Here is a 25,559-nt window from a genome sequence, read left to right on the forward strand (position 1 = left end):
GGCTTTCTCTAGTTGTGGCGAGCAGGGGCTACTTTTTGTTGCGGTGCGTGGGCTTCTCATTGCGGTGGCTTCTCGTTGCGGAGCACAGGCTCTAGGTGCACAGGCTTCAGTAGTTGTGGCTCGTGGGCTCTAGAGTGCAGGCTCAGTAGTTGTGGCGCACGGGCTTAGTTGCTCCGCGGCACGTGGGATCTTCCTGGGCCAGGGCTCGAACCTGTGTCCCCTGCATTGGCAGGTGGATTCTTAACCACTGCGTCACCACGGAAGCCCTCAGCCTGTTTCTTAATAGTAATGATTATTCTTAGTCATGATCAGGGTAGATAAAGTGAAATTGGCTGTTCGACGTCGTTCTTTGAAAAAAAATAATTACATGATTGCATTAATGGTTGTGCCATGTAGTAGTCAGTCCATAGACTACTTCCAGATAGTAAGTTCATAGACTTCCCCTACTGAGAATTTGTCAGTGTCAAGGCATTGTGAAACCAATGGTAAAAGATACTCTTCTTTAGATATCTGAGAATGTTCTGGACTATCTAACTTTAGAGTGATTAAAGATACATTAGCAGCTTTGTAGTGAAAAAATGTTCAGGTCCGGGGAGAGAAGTTCAGGGCAAGTGGAAATATAGAATAATTTGCAAGCATTTTTTTGGGGATTAGGACTGACTTTAGTTAGGAACATAAAATGTATTACTTGTAGCTTTAGTTAAAATGATCATGCATGTTATATTACGTTTAAATGTAGTGAATGGATCCCTGCTCCCCTCTCAACCCAATCACCTTGTTTTATTTTCATGGTAGCTTTACCACTGCTTGGTATTTTCTTATTTCTTTGTGGTCTTTGCCCTACTGGCATTTAAGCACCATGGGAACAGGGGCTTTACTGTTTAATGCTGTAACTGCAGTGTTTCTAACAGTGCCTGGTATATAGTAGGTCCTTAAGAAATACTTGTTGAATGAATGAATTATTCTCTAATTTAGCTGGATATGATTGAAATATTCAGAAATAAATTCAGTCCTACTTGTGAATGTAACTAAACTTCTGAACTTAAGAATGTCTCAGAGTTTTTTGTTTTTTTATTTTTTAAATCAGTTTGAGAAGTGGGAAAAAGATCTGAGAGGCTTGTCAGTGTTACTATAGAATACAAGAAATTAGATGTAAGGCTAAAAAGGCACCAGTCTCCAAAGATCATTAAGTAAATTTTTTGCTGTGTGTAACTATGTCTGAACTCATCATGTGAGCTATGACTATTAGCATATTTTCTTATCAGTTTTATCTTCACAAGTTAAGACAAGCTTTTACTCTTAAGCATCTGATTTGGTGTATTTCCAAACTTAGACAAGTTTCTTTTACAAGTTGCAAAAGTTAAGAAATCTGAAGCAGGTGAGAAGAGTAGTTAGAAAACTATATTGCCGTTTTGCCACCATCTTGTAGGGGGATTGACGGAGGGGGAGGTATGTTTGCTTTCACTGTGTTCTCCTGTGTTGAACCTATTACCTAATACCAAATTCTGAGTGTGCTGGTCATTACGTGTGTTAGTCAGATGTAATAGTAGTGATGATTCCATCGTAGTTTTAGTGCATTGTAGAGTTTACATAGCACTTCCACTTTGTTCTCATAATAATCCTTTAGGGAGGGAGGTCTTGTGGTATTCATGCTATTTTACAAATGAGGAATTACCCTTTTGGAGGAGCCAAACAACACGGCCCAAGGTCACACAACTAGAATTAGTAAACACTAGAACATACATCTTATGTGTTCTGGTTCTGTGTTCTTTAGAACCATAGAATTTTAGATCAGGAAGAAGCCTTAAAGATTCTAAACTATATACATACATACATATATATACACATATATATATGTGTGTATATATATGTAAACACACACGTGTGTATGTGTGTGTGTGTGTGTGTGTATATATATATATATATATATATATATATATGAATTTAACATTACAAAGCTGATGTGCCAGGATTCTAACCCAGGTCTTCTCCTCAGATTGGATCTCTATTGTTTCTAGTCTTCCCTGTCTTTGATTTTGGAGATGTGTATGCTACTGGATGAACTGGCTGTCTGATAACAAAGGTATTTGGGTTTCTTAATATTTTTCTGATTCACATCTATGTTTGCAATGGTGAATAGCTTCCAAAAACATTTAAATGTATTTTGAGGCAGCTTGAGATAGTGGAAAGAACATAAGCCTTAGAGCCTAGCAGATTTAAGTTGGAATCCTATGACTTCTTTCCTCATTAACTGTGACCTTGTGGAAATTACCTAACTTCTTTGTTTCCTCATCTATAAAATGGGCAGGATATTACCTACCTTGAAATAATCAAAGATAGTGTAGTATGTTAAGTTCCTGACACATGGAATATGCTCGATAATGTTACCATTGTTTTATTTAACATTCATACAAATTGATATGAACAACTGTTAATGATCTTAAACGTTAGTGGATATGAAGTTTTCAATATTATTACTACTACCTGTTGATTTTTATTGGGTGCTAGGCACTAAGCTAAGTGCTTGATAAATCTGTTATTTTATTTATTTTTTAAATATATTTTTTAATACATTTATTTATTTTACTTTTATTTATTTTTGGCTGCGTTGGGTCTTCGTTGCTGCGCGCGGGCTTTCTCTAGTTGCAGCGAGTGGTGGCTACTCTTCGTTGCAGTGCATGGGCTTCTCATTGCGGTGGCTTCTCTTGTTGCGGAGCACGGGCTCTAGGCACGCGGGTTTCAGTAGTTGTGGCACGCAGGCTCAGTAGTTGTGGCTCGCGGGCTCTAGAGTGCAGGCTCAGTAGTTGTGGCGCATGGGCTTAGTTGCTCCGTGGCATGTGGGATCTTCTCGGACCAGGGCTCAAACCCGTGTCCCCTGCACTGGCAGGCGGATTCTTAACCACTGTGCCACCAGGGAAGCCCAAATCTGTCATTTTAAATCCTTAAGCAGGAACCACGCAAAGTACAGGTGCAAATCTCCTCACTTTACAAATAGCAAAAAATTGTAGGCATGCACCTTATCTCTAACCAAGAGCCCTAAAATAAATGTTGATCTACTTGGATCTAATAATGATAAGATAGGGAATAATTAAACGTAAAGTATGTATACAGGAAGCGGTATTAGTTATTGTAATGAAATACTGGGGTCAATCTTAATGTCTAACAATAAATAAGTAGGTTATAGTACATCACATGTGGTGGAATTTCTTGGAACTATTAGTAGTAGTTATTACGAATATTACAGAAATGGTAGAAATGCATATAGAGATAAAAAATTATGCACAGTTACATCCATTCTGTGGTTATAGTTTTAAAATTTTTACACCTAGACATTCAGGCATGCACATACGGACAAAGCCTGGGAAGAAAAATGAGAAAAAGTGATTTATTAGTGTAATGGATGCTATATGATTATTCTAAGTGTTTTAAAGGTAATTTCGTGTGTCATTTTGTGGGAACCAAGGTCATATGCTTCCTGTGTAGTGTGCACTGAAGGACGTTGATTGCCCTTAAAACATTCAGCGGGTTTGACCTAGATGATGGGGTCCAGTATAATGTTTCTTATACTTTGTGGACACTTTAAGTAATCTCAACTATTGGCTTTTTATTCTTTTAGTAAACTCTCAGCACACATTATCGTTCAACCCATTGCATTTTGCAATGGAATTTTAGTTTTTTTTTCCTTCTCCTTGTTCTTGAACGTGATAGCCACCACAAGTAGACCTATATATTATATAACTACTTTTGTACCTTAATGGATTTATTTGAGAATCTTCAAGTTCTTGGGCTTAAACCCCAGATATATGTCCCACTGCAGTATTATGAGGGAAACCATCCATTGTAATCTTTTTTGCCCATTACTTTTTCTTGTCTTGTCAATCAGCAAAGCAAATACTTTACTGCTCTCTGCCTTCAGAATTACTTCATATACTTTACGGTTGATATATTTTATGGTATGTGTGTTCTTTTCTGTTTCATTGCTTCCATAAAAAAGACTGGTTTAGGTGTTAGTTTGATTCCTTCTCTTTTTCCATTTATCTGTGAGTACTACAAGACACAGTGCACCATTGATTCTTGCATTTCTCATTTATATTCTGATTTTAAAACAAGCTTGTTAGAAAGAATTTGCCTGGATAAATGGTATGATGGTCTTGGTGGTTTGAAAAGTTACCAGAATGCTGCTTTTTCAGTTGTTTCCAGTTAAGGGTGGATTCTCTGTGTGTTTGTCTGTCTCTCTTATGTATTTTATTTATTTATTTATTTATTTATTTCAACAATTACTTTATTTATTTATTTAGGCTGCATTGGGTCTTCGTTGCTGTGCACAGGCTTTCTCTAGTTGTGGCTGGCGGGGGCTGCTCTTCGTTGCGGTTCGCGGGCTTCTCATTGCAGTGGCTTCTCGTTGCGGAGCACGGGCTCTAGGTGCGCGGGCTTCAGTGGTTGCAGCAGGTGGGCTCAGTAGTTGCGACACGAGGGCTGTAGAGTGCGCAGGCTTCAGTAGTTGTGGCGCGCGGGCTCAGTAGTTGTGGCGCACGGGCTCTGGAGTGCAGGCTCAGTAGTTGTGGTGCACGGGCTCAGTTGCTCCATGGCATGTGGGATCTTCTCGGACCAGGGATCGAACCCGTGTTCCCTGCATTGGCAGGCAGGTTCTTAACCACTGCGCCACCAGGGAAGTCCCTCCCTGTGCCTTTTAAAAATGCAGAATTTTTCTGGGCATAGGACATACATATAATTTAGTGTTTTTTATTCCAGAAAAAGTGGTATTGTAATTATTTCTCTATAATACATTAGCTTAGATATTTTTTGTTGTTATCATGTGGGAAGTTCATGGGGATGTGATTGAGGGCATATTTTATGTCAAAAGAATAGACTTTACTCTACAGTTGTCCCTCGGTTTCTGTGGGGAGTTGGTTCCAGGACCTGCTGTGGATACCAAAATCTGCGGATGCTCAAATACCGTGGTCAGCCTTCTGTATCTGTGGTTCCGCCCCCGCAGATTCAGCCAACTCTGGATCATGTAGTACTGTAGTATTTACTGAAAAAAAAATCTGCATATAAGTGGACCCGCATAGTTCAAGCCTGTGTTGTTCAAGGGTCAGTTGTATCTTTTCAGAGTGAATTGTATATAAGATGCAGTTTTTGTCCTCAAAGAGTCAACAGTCAATACAGAAGGTAATTAAGGAAACAAAAACATTAAAAATACAGGGTCATTAGGAACAGAAAGAGGTAGTGATTATCTGGGAGACTTCAGGGAATGTGCCTTACAGAGGGGAGGGTAGTGATTGAGGTTCAGAAGGAGTTGACCAGGGCATTCCAAACCAACCCCACACCCTATGCATTGCAGTAGTATCCAACTGCTCTTAGTTGCCATAACATACCACGAGTTTTGATGCCTCCATGTTTCTTTGCTTGAGCTGTTTTTAATGCGTAGAATGCTCCTGCATCCACTTGTCAGCATACTGTGCATATCATTCTAGATTTAGATTGGGGTCACCTGGAAACCATGTCCGAGCTCCCCTTACCCAGTTAAGAGCCACTTCCCTGGGGCTTCCTGTGCATATTTATGCCAGTGTACTTTCTTTTTTTAATTTTAATTTAATTTTATTTTTTTGGCCATGCCACATGGCTTGTGGGATCTTAGTTCCCCAACCAGGGATTGAACCTGGGCCCTTGGCAGTGAAAGTGTGGAGTCCTAACCACAGAACTGCCAGGGAATTCCCAATGCCAGTGTACTTTCTTTTTATTTATTTATTTATTTATTTATTTATTTATTTATTTATTTATTGGCTGCATTGGGTCTTCGTTGCTGCACGCGGGCTTTCTCTAGTTGCAGCAAGTGGGGGCTATTCTTCATTGCAGTGCGCGGGCTTCTCCCTGTGGTGGCTTCTCTTGTGGCAGAGCATGGGTTCTAGGCACGCGAGCTTCAGTAGTTGTGGCACGCGGGCTCGGTAGTTGTGGCTTGCGGGCTCTAGAGCGCAGGCTCAGGAGTTGTGGCACATGGGCTTAGTTGCTCCGCGGCATGTGGGATCTTCCCGGACCAGGGCTCGAACCCGTGTCCCCTGCATTGGCAGGCGGATTCTTAACCATTGTGCCACCAGGGAAGTCCCCAGTGTACTTTCATTGTACTCAATTGTAATTGCTTATGTGACACCTTCACTGTATTGTAAACTCATGAGGTGGGGGACGACTATGTTTTATTCATTTCCCCCAACATTTTATTATGAAAAATTTCCAGTATATATAATTGTACAACAATCACCCATATACCCATCACCTACATTCTACCTTTAACATTTTGCTATATTTGCTTTGTCAAATATCCACCCGACCATTGCTCCCTTCTATCCATTGATCATCCTTTTTTTTTTTTTTTGATGGATTTCAAAGTAAGTTGCAGACATTAGTGCCTGTCAACCCTACAGACTTCAGCATTAAGGTCATTAAATGGAGTTCATGTTTTATTCATTTTTACCCTTTTATTTACATTTTGAAAATTGTGCCTGTTATTTTTATCATCAGGGCTATCGCAGTGCTAGTACAGAGGTGCTTAGTAATATTTGAATTGAAATTCTTAATTTTGTGAATTTATAAGTGTATTGCACTTGAAAGGAGCAATTCATTAAGGGCTGGAGTAGAGAGAATTTAATAGAATAAGGATAATTATTATGGTTATTAGAATAATTTATTGTTCAAAGGCTGAAATAAATGCTAGGTAAACAGAAAAGGGCAGTTAGGCAATGGATTTAGGGGATAGGGTTGGGAGGGATAGCTAAGTTGGAAGGATACCAGGAACTGACTGTGCTAGGATTTTAATTGGGCCTTAAAGAACAATTTTAGGTTAAGTAGAAGGGGGCAGTTATGGTTATAGGTTGGAGAAGCAGAGATGGGAATGAGCACTTTTCATGGAATACTGAAACAAAAATTGTGATTGCAGCCGTAGGTTCAATTTCATTAATGAAAAAAGCATTGATTTGTGGTCTTTGCAGGATCTGGTCAGGATTGCGAAGGGGCTTGGTGGTGTTAAAATATAACAAGTGTCCAAAGAGGCTATCTTGTATTTTTCTTAAACTCACAGTTTTAGAAATATACTCTTTAATGCTTTTTTCCATTTGAGTAAACTTTTGTCTTGGGTTATTCAGAATTTCTAGAAACTGGCAGCTCCTGGTGTTTCTGTAGAAGATAGAAATTGGAAAGAAGAAGATTCCAGTGGCAAATTGAAGTCTATATGGAATAAACTTCGTGGAGATTTCAATCGTGGTTAGCTTAAACTTGGGCAGTATCTTTTAGGAAAGGCACATTTCTTTCTTGTGGAAAGACGAGTGGTATGGTGACCACTGGTGGCTTAGACTTTAGGAAGCTTCTTAAGGACATTCTGGGGGAAATGCATCATTGAGCTGTGGGTTTCTGGCATTTGTGTAAATAAGGTTCAGATGATTAAGTGGCCCAAGCAGGAAGGGGGAAGTGTGTTTGCTTTTCTTCCCTAACTACTCATGCCTTCTCTGTCTCTAAAACTGGGTCATTCTGTATATCAGAAGTTGCTTATTCCATGACTTAACAGCAGCTTTTCTTAAAGTGGGATTGGACCCACCTACATAGGGGATTTGTGAATAATATAAGATGCCTGACACTTGTATACAGGTCTACTGAATGAGTCCCTAGTTGTGGGTCCTGTGACCCTGCATTTAAACAAGCGTTTATATGATTCTTATGCCCACTGGAATTTAAGAGAAGCACTCTCTTATAGATAGAATTTTCCATTATTTATTACGTGATTGCCTATAAGTATGGTGGTGGAGCTACTTTTCCCCTTTGGGGACATACAATTACAAACAATAAGTGCCTATTTGCTTTATAAGATTGATGGTAAAGTGTAGCTGTTGGGAATTTTCTGCTGCTCAAGATTTGCTAGAGATCATTTTGTGTACACAAGTGTAAGGAAAAAATATTGTTTTTATTGCATGTATTGAACAAGGCGTGTAAGATATTTCAGGGGTTTCCTATGTGATAGTTTTAGACATTTATGTAAACATAGAGGAGGGAAACTAACACCTCTCTTATATTTGAAATTGACTGATTCACAGGACTTTAAGAGCATAATCTCATTTGTTCTGAAGAGCTGATATGTGGATTATCCTAACAGGGCACCCATCTATTTGTGAAGCAAACATGCAGAAGGCAGGTTCAAGCCCAGAGTTTTATTTCTGACTAGCTGTGTGACATTGGGCAAGACTTTTAATCTTTTAGAAAATAATCTTATGAGTGTTCAGGGGAAGTCAATGATGTGTTATGGAAACCATTTCATTACTTAAGTATTTTGGTAAGACTTCTGGTCTTACCATGGTGGCGTGAGGATGTTTTTCTTCTTGTGTCTAATATAGAAATAACAAGGAGAACAGAAAAAAGCCCTCTGCAACTAAATTCCTTTTTTTCTTTTTTACATACTTGGAGACATAAAACGTGCAAATCACAAAAAATGTGTAAGGGTGGGGGTGGGTAGTGCATCAAAGAAGCATGGAGAGTAGTGAGCTAGTTAGCCCAGGGATGGCTGATCTGAGAAATCTCAAGTGCAAAAGATAATAACATCCTTTGTATGTGGCAATGGGAGTAGATAAGGAGGTGAGCGGGCTGGAAGATAAAGCCCTCGTGGACAAGGTCAGGTTAGGAGAGATGGTAGGGCAGTATGTAATAACTATTGCGCAAAGACGCCATTATAGCAGGAAGTGATCTGTCTCCTTGGAAGCAGTGGAGAGAATGTTTTGCTTTTTGAAGTCAGCAAGAAAGAGGTCATCAGCCCGTTAGGAATGTGGGCAAATGACATGAGCAGGGAGAGTTTATGGAAAAGACAGTAAGAATGGCTCTTAAGTATAAGGAAATTAGAGAAGTGCAAATTAAAACTACAAGTATCGCTTCTTAGCCAGACCTATTTGGTTCCTGATTTTTATTAGTGGGCAAATACTGCATTATCCAAATCTTCTGGTTTACAGGTTTTGAATAACAAGGGATTTATTGAAAATGTATGTTTGGTTTCTGAGTTTGTGAAGTAAAATTTTGTGTAGGGAGATTCACCTACCTATAACCTGAATTATCATTTTTCATTTTAGCAGATTGGCAAAAATTTGGAAGTCTTAACGGTGCTCTTAGCTGTCCAGAAACACACCCATACATAGGTTGGTTGCTGGTGGAAGTACAAATTGGTATAACCTTTGTGTATGGAGGCCAATTTTAATATTATTTATTAATATTACAAATGCATATGGCTTTTGGTCAAAATCTGCAATCATGTACCAGTTGGTATGAGGGACAGCTTATGTGTTAATTGACTAAAATGACCAGAGCAACATTGAATTAAATATTGTTCAAGTGGTTAAAACAGATAGTTCTGGTGTTCTAGTATAGATATTGAAGAAATTAATTGGAAGAAAGCATTTGGGTGGTGGGGGGGGGACAGCACTGATGGACACAGATTTAAAAATTTTTTATTAAGATATCATTTACATAAAGTCCAAGTCACTCTTTTTAGTGTACAGTTCTTTGAGTTTGGGCAAATGTATATAGTTGTATCACCATTATCACAGCAACATATATTACAGTTCCAATATCTCTACCCCCGAATCCCTCCAAAACTCCTTGGTGTGTGTTGCTCTTTTTCCCCAATCTGAGCCCCTGGCAACCACTAATCTATTTAACATCCATAGGTTTTTTTGCCTTTTCCAGACTGTCATATAAATGGAATCATACAATAAGCAGCCTGTTGAGTGTGGCTGCTTTTACTTAGCAGAATACATTTGAGATTCAGCTGACGCGATATATCTGAAGTTTATTCCTTTTTTACTGTTGAGTAGTGTTCCATTGTATGGATATAACATAATTTGCTTATCCATTCACCAGTTGAAGACATTTGGGTTGCTTTCCACCTTTTGGTGATTACAAATAAAGCCACCCAACTTTAGGGCTTCCCTGGTGGCGCAGTGGTTAAGAATCCACCTGCCAATGCAGGGGACACGGGTTCAAGCCCTGGTCCAGGAAGATCCCACATGCCATGGAGCAGCTAAGCCCGTGTGCCACAACTACTGAGCCTGCGCTCTAGAGCCTGCGAGCCACAACTACTGAACCCACGTGCCACAACTACTGAAGCCCGCGCGCCTAGAGCCCATGCTCTGCAACAAGAGAAGCCACCGCAATGAGAAGCCTGTGCACGGCAATGAAGAGTAGCCCCTGCTCGCCGCAACTAGAGAAAGCCCGCGCGCAGCAACAAAGACCCAACGCAGCCAAAAATAAATAAATAAAGTAAATAAATTTTAAAAATCATATTAGAAAGCTATTTTTAAAAAAGCCACCCAATTTTATAGTTGAAGGTTTTTACATTTGAGTCTAGGATTCATTTTGAGTTAATTTTTGCATATGGTACAAGGTATGGATTAAGGAGCTTTTTTGGCAAATGGATATACAGTCGTTTGAAAAGACAGTCTTTCTTCATTGAAATGCCTTGGTGCCTCTGTCAAAAAGTGAGTGACCATATGTGTGTGGGTCTATTTGAGGTCTCTATTCCATTGATCTGTCATAATCACCATTTACAACGTCTTGATTACTGTAGCTTTATAGTAAGCCTTGATACAGTGTATAGTGTGAGTTCTCCAAATTTGTTCTTTTTCAAAATTGTTTTGGCTTTTCTGATTCCTTTACCTTTTCATCTAAGAATCAGTTTGTTGATTTTTTTGGGGAAAAAAAAACTTTTCTAGGATTTTGATTAGACATTTTAAAGTTTGATTTTGGTATAATTAATACTTGATTCATAGGAAGTTGCAAAAACAGGAGAGAGGTCCCATGTATATCCTTCACTTAGTTCCTACCAATGGAAACGTCTTGCATAATTGTAGTACAATATAAAGACCAGGAAATTGACATTGGTGCAATCCACAGTGTATTCAGATTTTGCAGTTATATGTGTTCTTTTTTGTGTGACTGTCTTTGTGTGTTTTTAATTTTGTGCAATTTAACACATGTATAGATAGATGTAACCACCACCACCATCAAGATACAGATCTGTTCCATCATCACAAAGATCCCTCATACTACTCCTTTATTGTTACACTCATCCCCCTCTCTCACCTTCTTCTATTCTGTTCCTAATCCCTGGCAACCACTAATCTGTTCTCCATAATTTTGTCATTTTGGAGGCTGTTCCATAAGTGGAAATCATACAGTATATATTGTTGAGATTGACTTTTTTTCACTCAAAATAATTCCCTTGAGATTCATGCAAGTTATTGCATCCCAACAGTTAATTCCTTTCTATTGATGACTCATATTCCACGTACCATGGTTTGTTTAACCATTCACCCGTTGAAGGATATTTGGGTTTGTATTAGTTTGCTTGGGCTGCCATTACAAAGCACCACAAACTAGGCGGTTTCAACAAATTTATTGTTTCACGGTTCTGGAGGCTAGAAATCCAAGATCAAGGTGTCAGCCAAGTTGGTTCCTCCTGAGGGCAATGAGAATCCATTCCATACCTCTTCCCTAGCTTCTGGTGGCTTGCTGGAAACCTTTGGGGTTTCTTGTTTTATAGAAGCATCACCCAGGTCTCCACCTTCATCTTCACATGACATTCTCACTGTGTGTGTCTGTCTGCAAGCTCCCCCTTTTATAAGAATACCAGTCATACTGGATTAGGGCCCATCCTGATGACCTCATTTTAACTTGATAACTTTTGTAAAGAACCTAACTTCAAATAAAGTCATATTTCAAGGTACTGGGGGTTAGGACTTCAAAATAGGAGTTTGGGGGGGGGGGACACAATTCAACCTATAACAGAGTTGTTTCCAGTATTTGGCTATTACAAATAAAGCTGCTTTGAACATTCATGTACACATTTTTGTGTGGACATAGATTTTCAGTTTTCTGGGATAAATGCTCACAAGTAAGATTGCTGGTTTTTATGGCAAATGCGTGTATGGTTTTAATTTTTAAAAATTTTTATCAAAATAATCTATATATAACGTTGAATAAGTTTAAGGTATACAGTGTGCTGATTTGATACATTTATATATTGCAAGTATGATTACCACAGTAGCTTTAGCTGACACTTCTATTCCGTTACATAATTATCATTTCTTTTTTTTGTGGTGAGCTGTATGGTTTTTAGAAGAAACTGCTAAACTCTTTACCAGAGTAAAGATATAGCTGAGACTACCTTACATTGTTCAACCAAATACTTCAATTTTTTAAAAATTAATTTTTATTGGAGTGTAGTTGCTTTACAATGTTGTGTTAGTTTCTACTGTACAGCAAAGTGAATCAGCTATACATATACATATATCACCTCTTTTTTTGATTTCCTTCCCATTTAGGTCACCACACTGCATTAAGTAGAGTTGATTTTTTTTTAAAGCTAGATATTTCTTTGACTGTTTTGCCATAAAGATACAAGCTTTGTTTCCTTTTTACTGTATAAATAGGAGACAAATACAGTACTCTGAGTGTAGATATCAATTGTCAGTGTCTTAATTTATAAAATTACATTTTAAAAGATATCAGTAGTTATGTTGTATAGTATGCTTGTTCACTAGAAAGGTGTTCTCAAGTGATTGGTAAAATCTTGTGAGTATTTGATACAAGAGACACTTGCTTGATAAAAGGGTTTAAATTTAAATTATTTTATTGTGGTAAAAAAAACCCGTAAAGTTTACCATCTTAACCATTTTTAGGTGGACAGTTCAGCAGTGTTAAGTAAATTGACATTGCTGTGAAACTGATCTCCATAACTTTTTCATCTTGCAATTCTGAAACTCTGTACCCATTAAATACCTTCCCCTTTCCTGCCCCCCGGAAAATGTGGTAACTACCATTCTACTTTCTGTTTCTATGAATCTGATACTTTAGATACTTCATGTAAGTGGGATCGTACAGTATTTGTTTCTTGTGACTAACTGGCTTATTTCATTTACAATAATGTCTTGAAGGTTCATCCATGTTGTAGCATGTGACAGGACTTCCTTTTTTGTTAAGGATGAATAATATTCCAATGTATGTATATGCCATATTTTGTTTATCCATTCAGCTGTTAATGGGCATGTGGGCTGCTTCCACCTCTTGGCTACTGTGAATTTACTGCTATGAATATGGGTGTGCAGATATCTCTTGGAGACCCAGCTTTCAAATATTTGGGATATATACCTGGAAGTGGAGATTCGCTGGATTATATGGCAGTTCTATTTAAAAATTTTTGAGGTACCTCCAGACTGTTTTCCAGTGCAGTCGCACAATTTTACAGTCCTACCAACAGTGCACAAGTGTTCAATTTTTTCCACATCCTTGCAGGCACTTGTTGTTATGTCTTTTTTATTCTAGCCATCCCAGAGGGTGTGAAGTGGTATTTCATTGTAGTTTTGATTTGGTTTCAATTCAAGTGCTTTGTCCCTTTTTAAATTTGTGTTATTTGATTTTTTTGTTGTTGAGTTGTAGGAATTCTTTGTATATTCTGGATATTAACCTCTAATCAGGTATGATTTGCAAATCTTTTCTCCCATTCTGTAGGTTGCCTTTCACTCTGGTGGTTGTGTCCTTTGTTGTGTAAAAGTTTTGATGTAGTCCCATTTGTCTATTTGTGCTTTTGGTGTCATATCCAAGAAATCATTGCCACGTCCAGTGTTATGAAGCTCTTCCCCTAAGTTTTATTCTATGAGTTTTATAGTTTTAGGTCTTACATTTAGATCTTTAATCCATTTTGAATTAATTTTTGTATATGGTGTGAGATAATGAATGATCCAACTTCCTTCTTCTGCTTGTGGATATCCAGTTTTCACAGCAGCAGTTTTTTTGAAGAGAAACCCCATGGAGTGGTCTTGGCACCTTTGTCAAAAATCATTTGAATGTGTATTCAAGGGTTTATTTCTGGTCTCTCCATTCTATTTCATTGGTCTGTATGTCTGTCTTTTTATTTTTTAATTAATTAATTAATTAATTTTATTTTTGGCTGTGTTGGGTCTTTTGTTGCTGCGTGTGGGCTTTCTTTAGTTGTGGCGAGCGGGGGCTACTCTTCATTGCAGTGCGCGGGCTTCTCATTGTGGTGGCTTCTCTTGTTGTGGAGCACGGGTTCTAGGCGCTCAGGCTTCAGTAGTTGTGGCACGCCGACTCCATAGTTGTGGCTCGTGGGCTCTAGAGCACAGGCTCAGTAGTTGTGGCTCATCGGCTTAGTTGCTCCGCGGCATGTGGGGTCTTCCCGGACCAGGGATCAAACCCGTGTCCCCTGCATTGGCAGGCGGATTCTTAACCACTGTGCCACCAGGGAAGCCCTGTATGTCTGTCTTTATGCTAGTATTGCACCTTTGTGATACATTTTGAAGTCAGAAAGTGTGTTTCCTCCAACTCTGTTCCTTTTTTCCTAAACTGTTTTGGTTATTTGGAGTCCCTTGAATTTTATAAGGAATTTTTCTATTTCTGCCCAAAAAGGCTCTTGGGATTTTGATAGGGATTGCTTTGAATCTGTATATTGCTTTGGGTAGTATGGACATCTTAATATTAAGCCTTCTAATCACTGAACATGGAGTGTCTTTCCATTTATTTGTGACTTCTTTAATTTCATTCAGCAGTGTTTTATAAATTTCAGTGTTTGAGTCTTCCACCTCGTTGGTTAGGTTTGTTCCTAAATATTCTTTTTGGTGCTATTGTAAATGGAATGGTTTCCTTTTTGGATTGTTCGTTTTTAGTGTATAGAAGCACAACTGATTTTTGTGTGTTGACTTTATATCCTGCAATTTGCTGAATTTGTTTATTGTAACAGTTTTTTTGGTGGTGAGGGTAAAATCTTTAGAGTGTTCTACGTGTAAGACTGTATCATCCGTGAACAGAGATAATTTTGCTTCTTTTTTTCTGATATGGGTGGTTTTATTTCTTTTTCTTGCCTAATTATTTTGGATAGGACTTCCAGTACCATGTTGAATAGCAGTGGAGAGAGAGGGCATCATTGCCTTGTTCCTCATCTTAGAGGGAAAGCTTTTAGGCTTTTACCTTTAGGTATGATATTAGCTGCGGGCTTTTCATAAGTGTCCTTTATTATGTTGAGGTATTTTCCTTCATTGTCTAGTTTGTTGAGTGTTTTTATCATGAAAAAGTGTTGAATCTTTTTATTTATTTATTTATTTTTGGCTGTGTTGGGTCTTCGTTGCTGCGCGCGGGCTTTCTCTAGTTGCGGCGAGCGGGGGCTACTCTTCTTGCGGTGCGTGGGCTTCTCATTGTGGTGGCTTCTCTTGTTGAGGAGCACGAGCTCTAGGTGCGTGGGCTTCAGTAGTTGTGGCACGCAGGCTCGGTAGTTGTGGCACATGCATTTAGTTGCTCTGCGGCATGTGGGATCTTCCCGGACCAGGGCTTGAACCTGTGTCCCCTGCATTGGCAGGTGGATTCTTAACCACTGTGCCACTAGGGAAGTCCCAAGGTGTTGAATCTTATCAAATGCTTTCTCTGTATCAGTTGAGATGATCATGAGGGGTTTTTGCCTTTCATTCTGTTAATATGTACATTACAGTAATTGATTTTCATGTGCTGAACCAGCCTTGCATTCCGGGAATAAACCCTACTTTGGTCATGGTGTATAATAACTTTTAATATGCTATTGAATTTGGTTTGCTAATATTTTGTTGAGGATATTTGTATCGGTGTTCATCAGGGATATTGGTCTGTCGTTCTTTGTAGTGTCTTTATCTGGCTTAGATTTAGTTTTTAAAAAGTAATTTACATGTTTTAATCTTTATTTAGGAAAGCTTAAGTTTAGAGAGAATTAAAATAATTTTGGAGTACAACATATATGTGACCCTCCTGTCATTGTCGTTGTGTAGAATTACCAGCCTTTTAGATTTGAAATGAGAAATTGGAAGTACCTATACTGTGTTCATAAACTTTATTGTGAAAACATGATTTCTGAACTTTAATATGAATATAATTCAAGCCTGTGAATTGTGTACTGTGGATGTTAGTTAGTAGGAAGGTTAGTGGTTTATATCAAGTGGATGCAAATGCTAGGTATTTTAATAAAGTGTTACCTAATCAGAAGTGGAAGAGACAAGAAATATTAAATATAGGACCTCCCTGGTGGTCCAGTGGTTAAGACTCCACGCTTCCACTGCAGGGGTTGCGTGTTCAATCCCTGGTTGGGGAACTAAGATCCCACATGCCACATGGTGAAGCAAAAAAAAAAAAAAAAAGGTATTAAATATGTAGCATGTGTGTTATGTTTGCTGCCATAATAAAATGAATAAAAAATACTGTGCTTGGTAGTAGTAACTGCAGTTCTAAATTTTAGATTAAAATTTCCCACTGTCCTCTATAAAATGATTTATTTTACACTTTGTTTATTAACTGAATTGTGTCTCCATCTTCATGTGAGTTATTAATAAACACTCAAGATTTCATTTAGATACTTTTTAGTGCCTTGAATAAATGTGAAAGTTTTTTTGGTGTAATCAGTCAGAGTATATGAAATAAAAATTTGGATTTCCCTCAAAATCTGGGCGGGATTATCCTGTCTTCATCAACTTTGTTATGAAATCTGCCTTGATAACCGTTATTGATTGAAATCTGCCAGTGAGCCAGTGGTGCCCAGTGTGTAGTGGATTTGATGGTAATGATGCACTGTGCTTATATCATGCTGAATACCATTTACACAAGTGTTAACACATGAAATTAGCTCGTTGATGTAAATTTGATTTTCAGATCTAGACATTCATTTATACCAGCTAATTTTGTCTCACCTCTGAAATGTCGAAAGCCACTGCACCCAGTAGTAATTGCTGCTGTTTACTCGTGTCTTAACATACAGAAAGTTATGTCAGTGGAGCACATACGTACTTTAAATTATTGCAGAAGGCTAACTTCAGAGTATGATATTCAAGTATAAGTGAGATGAAGAGTGAACATTGACAGTACTTTAAAAAATGATTCATGATTTAGCTGTTGACCTTGCAGACTGAGGTATGATTATGTATTTATTTATTTATTTTTGGCTGCGTTGGGTCTTTGTTGCTGCGCGCGGGCTTTCTCTAGTTGCGGCGAGCGGGGGCTACTCTTCATTGTGGTGCATGGGCTTCTCATTGCGTGGCTTCTCTTGTTGCGGAGCGTAGGCTCTAGGCGCGTGGGCTTCAGTAGTTGTGGCTCAAGGGCTCAGGAGTTGTGACTCATGGGCTCTAGAGCGCAGGCTCAGTAGTTGTGGCTCGCGGTCTTAGTTGCTCCGCGGCATGTGGGATCTTCCTGGACCAGGGCTTGAACCCGTGTCCCCTCGTTGGCAGGCAGATTCTTAACCACTGCACCACCAGGAAAGTCCTGAGGTATGATTTTTGAGGTGATAGTATATGATAAAACAAATATTTACCTGTTTTGATATTTATTTTGTGATAGGGCCAGATAATGTCTATTCAACAGCAGCTGGTTAGGCAAACTGGGGAAGTAGCAGACTTGGAATTAGATAGTTTATATATTTCCACTGTATCAGGTATGATATGGTATCAGGTATGATATGGTATCCAGTGTCTAGCAGCAGTCAGTGTCAGTATGGTAGACAGATGAGAGGAGGACAGTATTGTGGCATTTGGATTAGGGCAACTGGAGAGACACAGGGAGACTTTTTAGGGTAGGTTTAGGGGCAGGATTCCAGTTCCTGGGATGGAGCTGGTAGATATATTACCGCAAGAACAAGGCAGAGTATTGATCCTTGGATGACTAAGGCACAGGGTACAACTGAGTACAGAGTGATAGAGTAGTGGGTCTGCAGGAATAAGGCAGAAGCCTTTTCTTATCTCCCCCCTTTCCTCCCTCCTCAAAATGGTAGCACTCTGTGTGTGTGAAGTTAACGATGGAGTGCTAGATTTTCTACAGAAATCAGAACTGATGGTCGAGAACTGGGGCAAGCTGAGTAGGTTGGGCCAGGTGATCCTAATTGTGGTTAGTACTTGAGTCACATTTGGAAAGTTTTGGGGAATGTGGGTAGACAAGAAAATAAGGAAGATTGCTGAGCATATACTATCATACATTTAAAAATAGGAGGGGAACAGGTGGATGTTTCCAGTTCTATCTGGCTTAGTTTCTGGCAGTGTATAGTGATGCCAGATGTGTGTAGACTGCCCCAGCTTGCTCCTTCCCCTCTTCCTGAAAGTAAAAGTTGTTTTTGAAGTGTTGTGGCATTAGGTGTGTTCACTTTGTCTACTTAGTTATTTTAGAAAGTTTTTTTTTTTTACTTTTGGCCTTCCCTTTCTTCTGTATTTTTTTAAGTTTGTAAGGGCAGATATTTGACCTCTCCTATGGTTAGTTAGGAAATGTAGACAGGATTATTAATTCTTTTACGTATTTAGATTTCTTCTAGTCCTACCTTCTCCAGATTACCTATTCCTGCACTAGAGCAGGTGCTTCCATTAGAAATTCTTTAGGACTCCTTCCTAGTTTGTGGAAAGGAAAATATATTTGCAAATGATTTATGTGGTAGGTGTAATGTGAGTATGCTATCAAGAAACACCTGGGTTAAAATTGTGTTGCTGGCCTGAATATACATGATCATTGTTTGATTTGTCATTCTTTTCACCCTGTCGTTTACTTAGGAGACTGTTAGCAGAAATTAGGGAGATAAACAGAGGGAGGAAAAATATCTTTTTGAGCAAGGAGAAATCTTTTTTAAAGGCTTTTTTCATTTCTTGCCCTACCTATGTACTCAAAGTTGCCATGTATCATTTGACATATGGAATGATAGTGACTTTCCTGTTTTGATTAAATAACTCCGGGAACTAGTCTCCCTTTTCTTTCACAGTCTCATCCTAAATGACAGACTTCTGTCTGCTATCTCCTAAGAAAGTAGATAAGCCAATAAAAGGAACATACCTTTGGGTCTTGTCAGGAGTTCATATGAAAGTTTCTGTTCCCTGCTAATCTTGAGTAGGTGAACATAATAAAGATAATTTTATGATAGAACTCAGTTTCTTTTTGTAGATGTTTAACTTTTTGACATTATGTATCTGAAATATGAATAGATCAGGTTTTAGCAGCAGAGATAGTTTTGTAGTTCCTCTCAGTTCAGATTTTAAGAGAAGACATTGAAAAATAAATTTCCACCCTCATAATTTACTTTTTTTCTTACTAACAATAACATCGTAATTAAAAATTTAAAAATCAACCACATTTTCACCACTCTGATATGTTAACTGTTTTCCTTTGTTTTGTTTTTTGGTTAATATTGTATCCTAATATAAGGCTTTTAACTTATCAAACTTTACCCATGTTGCTACACAGTCATCATATGTAGTTTCAGTGTATGAATATGAATTACATTTTTGTACCGTAAGTTAATCCATGGCTGGGCATTTAAGTAGTTCGTATTTTTAAGTGTTTGCGTTATAATGATGGTGGCATTTCAGAAGGGTATATACATTTCCAAGATGTGATCCTTATAGATAGAAGAACGTAACCCTTTTGGGCTAGTGTTAAGATAAGGGTGTGACGTGTGGTATATGTGCTGAATTTACTAGCTTTTAGCAGTTGAATATTTCTGCATTTTTAGGGAAAGAATTAATACACCAGCTACTTTAAGTGCTCCCCCCACTCCCCAATAACATGTGGGTTCTGAGGGACCTTGTTAGTTTTGTAGCTTTTTATTTTCTATCTTGAAACCACTTGGGATTGAATTAAAGGAACTTCGAAACAATCATTTCTTTATAAAAAGAAGTCAGAATTACTTTAAGTTTTTAAAACAATATCAAAGAATAACGGGTTGTTTTTTGTGTATTTTTACTGTTTTGGCGGTGGGTGGATAATTTCAATCAATTAAGTCATTTTTTGGAGTTAAGGATGCAAGCATAATTATATATATTTAGTATATATTTGTGTTTATGTGCTAGAGTAGTAGGTATCCAACAGGTTTTCAGAAGTGGAAGAAGAAAGTTTTTTTGTTATTGAATTAGTTAGCTCGGGTTCTAAACTGAGTAACAGGCCCTAAACATAGATTCATTATAGATAACTTGAAAAGTATGGTGATCAAATTTCAGCTTTTAGATCTCTGTTTATATCAAAAGCAGTACTGCTGAGAGCGTTTACTTGAATTTAAGGTATAGAATTAAAATATATATAATCACCTATTACTTTTTAATTTTAATAAATCTTTAATGGCAGTGTATTACACACTTGAGCCTAAGGAAGTGGTTTTACTTTAAAGTATGTTATTCAACCTATCGATAAATGTGTTTGCTTAGTTTTCAGTAAGGAGAAGCAGAAGCTAGTTGTTAGTGGATATATTTTTTCCCAAAAGGGTAATAGTGATTGAGAGTTAAAGCAAATTTCATTTCTGTGCTTTATCCTCCAAAGCTGTTGGAATGTTAACTCTCTTATGGTAGTTATAGAGAATTGGTACAAATGCTAAAAATCTCAGAGTTTTTCTTTGACATTAGGTGAGAGCTCCACCTTGTGATCTTTGAGCATATTTCTTAAAAATTAATAACCTACATACAGTAGGCCAGAAATGGTGTGGTGAGTTTGATTATTAAACTTATACTTTTATTTGAGCATTATGTATTCTTACAGTTTGGGGATTCCCAACTTAGGTCAAATGGCATTAAGTACATTTAAAGACCTTGTTTGTGAATTTTCTAATGAAAATCTTTGGGGGAAGCAAATTGTATTTATGTATAGCTGTAGACATTTAAAATAAAAAGGGAAAAATTCGAAGTTCTTCCTGCAGATAAAGTTTATATTCTTGAAGAAAAAAAAACGCAAACCAATGCTAACATATCCATCGTTCCCCCTACCCCTTTAAATTACAAAACAACTTAAATATATATAGTTTTTTTGAGCTATGAAGAACTGTTTTGGCGGCAAATTGGTTATTTAGAGCATGATTACAGTAGTAAAAACTCAAGATACATGGAATTTAATATTATGTTTAATAATAGGTTGCAATAGAGGTAGGTGCCTTTTCCTAGAAATATATTTTCACATTTACTGTTACAGGTAGTTCCATAAGGGCAAGGATCATTGCTCTCCTGTTCACTACTGTATGCCCAGTGCCCACTGCTGCATTTGGCACATGGTAGATACTTTTACTTGGTTGGATGGATTTTTAATATTTAGAAACTTTTAAAAACAGGTGTTTCACTGGGATAGGGAGTTGGCTAGTTTAATAATTTTTTCTAAACCTATCAGACCCTGGCATGATATTTCTTTTTAAAATACAGACACCTTGTCTGGGAGACTCACATCTTTATAAATTCTGTTTTTCTTTTGTGTTTTCTTTGGATTCTAATTACCAAGTACATGTTAGTATAGCCGTACTTTGAGAAAAATAATTTGACCTGGCAAGACTTCTTGTACACTAGAAATTAATTTTGTGCTATTTAGAGGAATGTAGTATATCATATAGTACCTATTTAGTGCTCTCTGCTTTTCAGAGCTGATTCATTCTTTATGTCCTTTAGTAGAATACATTTATGAACTATCTTTAAAGTCTGCTTAAAAACTGTATATTTAAGGAATGCATCAAGTTTGGTTTTATAAAATGCTTAGAGAGAGAGGGGAGGGGGCAGGTAGGCAGACAGACACAGCAAGCTCTTTATTTCCATCTTGCCATCTAGATGACCTGATGTGTTGGTTAGAACTTATTATCTCTCTACCTCTCCAGCTCACTTAAAAAAACAAAATTGTTTTCTTTTTAAAAAACGGTTTTCTTTTTTAAATTAGTTGGGACTTTTAGGAGGCTAGAGTGTATCCTACATGTGATGGCAAGTCTCAGAACTCTGATATACTACTTAGATAATTCCTTAGGTTACAATAAAATAAAACCAAATTAACAATTAGTGGTCTTGGAGGGGAACAATCCTGGGACCATGATTTAGTGTGAGAAGACTATACTAACAGTGATATCTAAATAAAGATTTTAACAGTATGAGCATTCTTCAGAAAAAAAGAAACTCAAAGTGGTGGTATAGACAACCCTTGATTAGGGCTTAATTTGTATATTACTGATTCTTGTTTCTCCTCTTCGTTATTTTGCTATTCATAGTAGCTTAATTAGAGTGAGCAAGCAAATGCAGTGTTTTCAACTTTTGTATATTAATTATATATTAGTAGCCATTTATGATGTTTTTTAGAGATTTAAACTTAATGGAAAAATTGAATGATCAGTTTCTTGTATAAAGTTTACTCTGCTGGAAGAGATCATTAGAAGTTCATCACTATGTGATATTTGAATATTTATTATTAATTGGATATGTTTAGTCTTTAGGTGGCCACCAAGTATGAGATTTGCTTGGAAATAAAAGCATAAAATTTTAAAAGAAAGTTATACATAAGATTCAGAGCTTCAAACCCAGTCTATTTTCTCTTTTTTGTTATAGACTTGTCATTTGCTTTTAGGTCACTCTCTTGTTTAGGAACTGCATCTTCCTATGGCCAAACTTACTTTGGTCACAAATGGCATTCATCTGTTGTCCATATGGCATTATTCGTATTTAAATTGATTATAAGTTCCTTGAGGGAATGGATCAGAGCTAACATTTTTTCCCCTTTCCTGTTCAACGCAGGTGGTATTATCATGAAGTGTAGTTATTTATTAATAAGCCAGGCTTTTGGACCGTATGTTTCTTCTATGGTAGAAGAACCTGTTTTTAAAGTATTTTAAAATTATATCTTAGATTTTTTTTATTAGCTCCTTTTAACTGTACTGTACATCATAAGCAGAAAGCTATAGAATTTTCAGGCGTCTTGTATTATGGTTTAAACTTGTCATAAAGATTTTAGGATGAGTAAAAGTCACATTCTGTTCCTAGTTAGGGCATCTGTCTTTTTAAGCCAGGCTGGAGAATCATAACAAATTTTAAAAAATAATTGTAATAGAAGCTTCTTTCTTTGTATTTGTTGTTACTGTCGTGGGGCTACAACAGTTGTAACAAATCCATATCTAGAAAAAGCAGTCAAATGCAAGGGAAAGAAATCCTTATTTACTAAAACACATTAGCAGACACTTGGAAATTTAGTTTTGGGGTAGATACCCTTCCCAATATTTTTGGTGTGTTTATACTAAATATGGCGTTCTCCCCCCCCCGCCCCCCTGTCCCTTTTAAAGGAATTGTCTTAGAAGAAAGAAGCAAACCATCATTTTACCCACGTAAATATATGAATATATTTCTGACATTGGGGCGTTCCAGAAGATGATAAAGAAATGATAGCAGCTCCAGAAATACCAACTGATTTTAATCTACTTCAGTAAGTATATTATGATAATTTCTAAATACTTGTTTTTTCCACAAAATGGGAACTGTATTAACTTCAGTTAAAGTTACTTCTGTTTGAGAAGATATAATGTTTCAGTATAAAATAGCATGCATACTTGGAAATAGTCTATATCAATGCCTATTGGGTTCTGTAACAGTAATTCCATGCCTTTTTTTGTAGTATATTTTATAATTCAGATCCTGGAAAATTTATTATTTTTGCTGTTCAGTTCTTTGAGTCCATACTTGGTTTTACAATAGCAACTGTTTTGAAGGGAGTGTCATGAAATTCTTAAAATGTTAAGTGTTCTCATTAGTAAGGAATATATACCATGCAATAGTATTTAGGATGTAATGTCAGATTTCTGTTTAAAATCAAATGACAGGCTACAACGAATGTAGGAGGGTAGGACATGCTTTCCTTTTTAACCCCCCAGAAACAAATTATATGCTCATTGGTCCATAAAGTGACTTCAACATAGCTATTTTCTTTACCCTTGTCTTAAAAGCTACTATACTCCTTATTCAGCTTTTATTCTCATTACTCTTTGGTGTTTTGATGTAGGAAAGAATTTGAGCTGCTATATGCAGTAGTGGTTTTCATACTAAGCTCCAGTTTCATGAGGTACCTAAGTGAAGAGTGAACCTTTAAACTGCTCGTGGACCCCATTAACTTTACGCACACATATAACACATACTAGGGTCTTTATAAGACTTGATTTAAAAACAGAGTCTGGTTGCTAAAAATTTTGAAAACAGCAGATATCCTTGTACATAATGGTGGCCAGTGTCTGCTTTTGATGTTTTATAGATTTTCATTTTTAAAATAATTTTATTATTTTCAGAGTGTTAAGGGTCTGCTGGGATATTGCCAATATTTCAAAGTATGATTTTTAATGTGATTTTAATCCCAGTTTATATTGACTCTACTTTTAGATTCTTGAGGAAAATTTCTTGTTTTTCTTTTTGTTTGAGGGAAGATATGGGATAGTCTGAGAAAAAAATTAATTTTTGGTTTGACTACTATAAAATTATCTTATGAAATTTCTCAAATACATTAATACAGGAGAGGTAATTAAAAAGGTTTGCGTTATAAACTAGACTGTTGACCATTAGAATATGTCGAGTAATTAGGGCCTGAAATAGGATAATGGATAAGAGGGAATCGATGTTGTGGAGGTAGAATAGACAGTATTTGATTGGGTATGTGAGGTGGGGGCAGGGTAAAGAGAAAGGAGTGGAAGATTCAGTCATGTGATGGATGGCTCATGAAGTTTCCAGCCACTAAAAGGTGAACCCAGTATACCCCGTAAACATATTAGCATATGTTAATTTCACCTAGGATAGGTTTTTGTTGTTGTTCTTTTGATCTTAAAAACAGAAGGAAGCATTAGAGAAAGACAGACTCACAAGAATATTTCTTCTCTGGTTGGGGATATTTTAGGCTCTTACCCCATTTACTCACTTCAGTTTTCTTCAGAAGGTTTTCCAGTTAGTAATTAAGCCTCTAGTGGCTCATTCTTTTAGTTGGGATAGCCTGGAGATGAGGATTAAGAATGTAATTGAGCCTTTGATTACTCTTTGGCCATCAGAATATTGGCAAAGACTAGTGATTGCAGACTTAGAGCATTTACTGAGCTCTCTAAGAGAGCTAGTGTCCCACAGATATCTTGGGGAAGAAAGAAGACTACTTACACACTAGGATGTTTAAAACCATTTTCAGATTTTTTTTTGCAAAGCCATATAGGCATGTGGGAAGATTATTGATGACAACAGTCTTCTTAAGATGTAAGAGGCATGAGTTTCAAGGTTAATATTAAGTAGTCATTCAGTTTTTGGTGCATTAACTATGGGAAATGGTGTTTATTACAGGCTCTTTTCCTCCAACATTATAGGACATAGTTAGGACTGCCACTATCTTCAATACATTGTTTAAATAACTTCGTAGGTAAGTGCTATAAATAGTAATTTTTTTCCCCTGCTAGCATCTTAACCATTATTTTAGATTTATAAAGTATTCCTAACTCACAGCCTCTGGACAACTGGTTATTATAGCAATAAAAATGGAAATAGAAGAAATCTAGTTAGAGAAGACTAGCTTTAGAAAGATAGTCTTACACTTTGGTTCTATTTATTTTAAACAAAACCGACAATAGTTTTACACATTTAAAATGGTAAAACCTTTATCTTTTACGTGTGTTGTTCAGTTCTAAAATCCATTGTGACCCAAATATTGATACTAAGTATGCCTTGCCTTAAGCATTTAAGTGTGGGTCTGTTACTACTATTTAGATAGATAGACCCATGTTTACATATATAGGAAGC

General features: G+C 37.1%; 1 protein-coding gene across 5 annotated transcripts in view; it reads left to right on the forward strand.

Moving 5' to 3' along the window:
* STAG2 (stromal antigen 2) overlaps positions 1 to 25,559 on the forward strand; it is a 117,228-nt gene that overhangs the window by 18,295 nt on the left and 73,374 nt on the right. For all 5 annotated transcript variants that reach the window (XM_036839372.1, XM_036839376.1, XM_036839373.1 and 2 more), the window contains one exon: positions 23,087 to 23,226. In XM_036839372.1, coding sequence (XP_036695267.1) covers positions 23,183 to 23,226 — 44 coding nt within the window. In that variant the 5' untranslated portion in view covers positions 23,087 to 23,182. The remainder of the gene's footprint in view (positions 1 to 23,086; positions 23,227 to 25,559) is intronic.

Source organism: Balaenoptera musculus, chromosome X (assembly GCF_009873245.2).
Source record: "Balaenoptera musculus isolate JJ_BM4_2016_0621 chromosome X, mBalMus1.pri.v3, whole genome shotgun sequence".
NCBI lineage: Eukaryota > Metazoa > Chordata > Mammalia > Artiodactyla > Balaenopteridae > Balaenoptera > Balaenoptera musculus.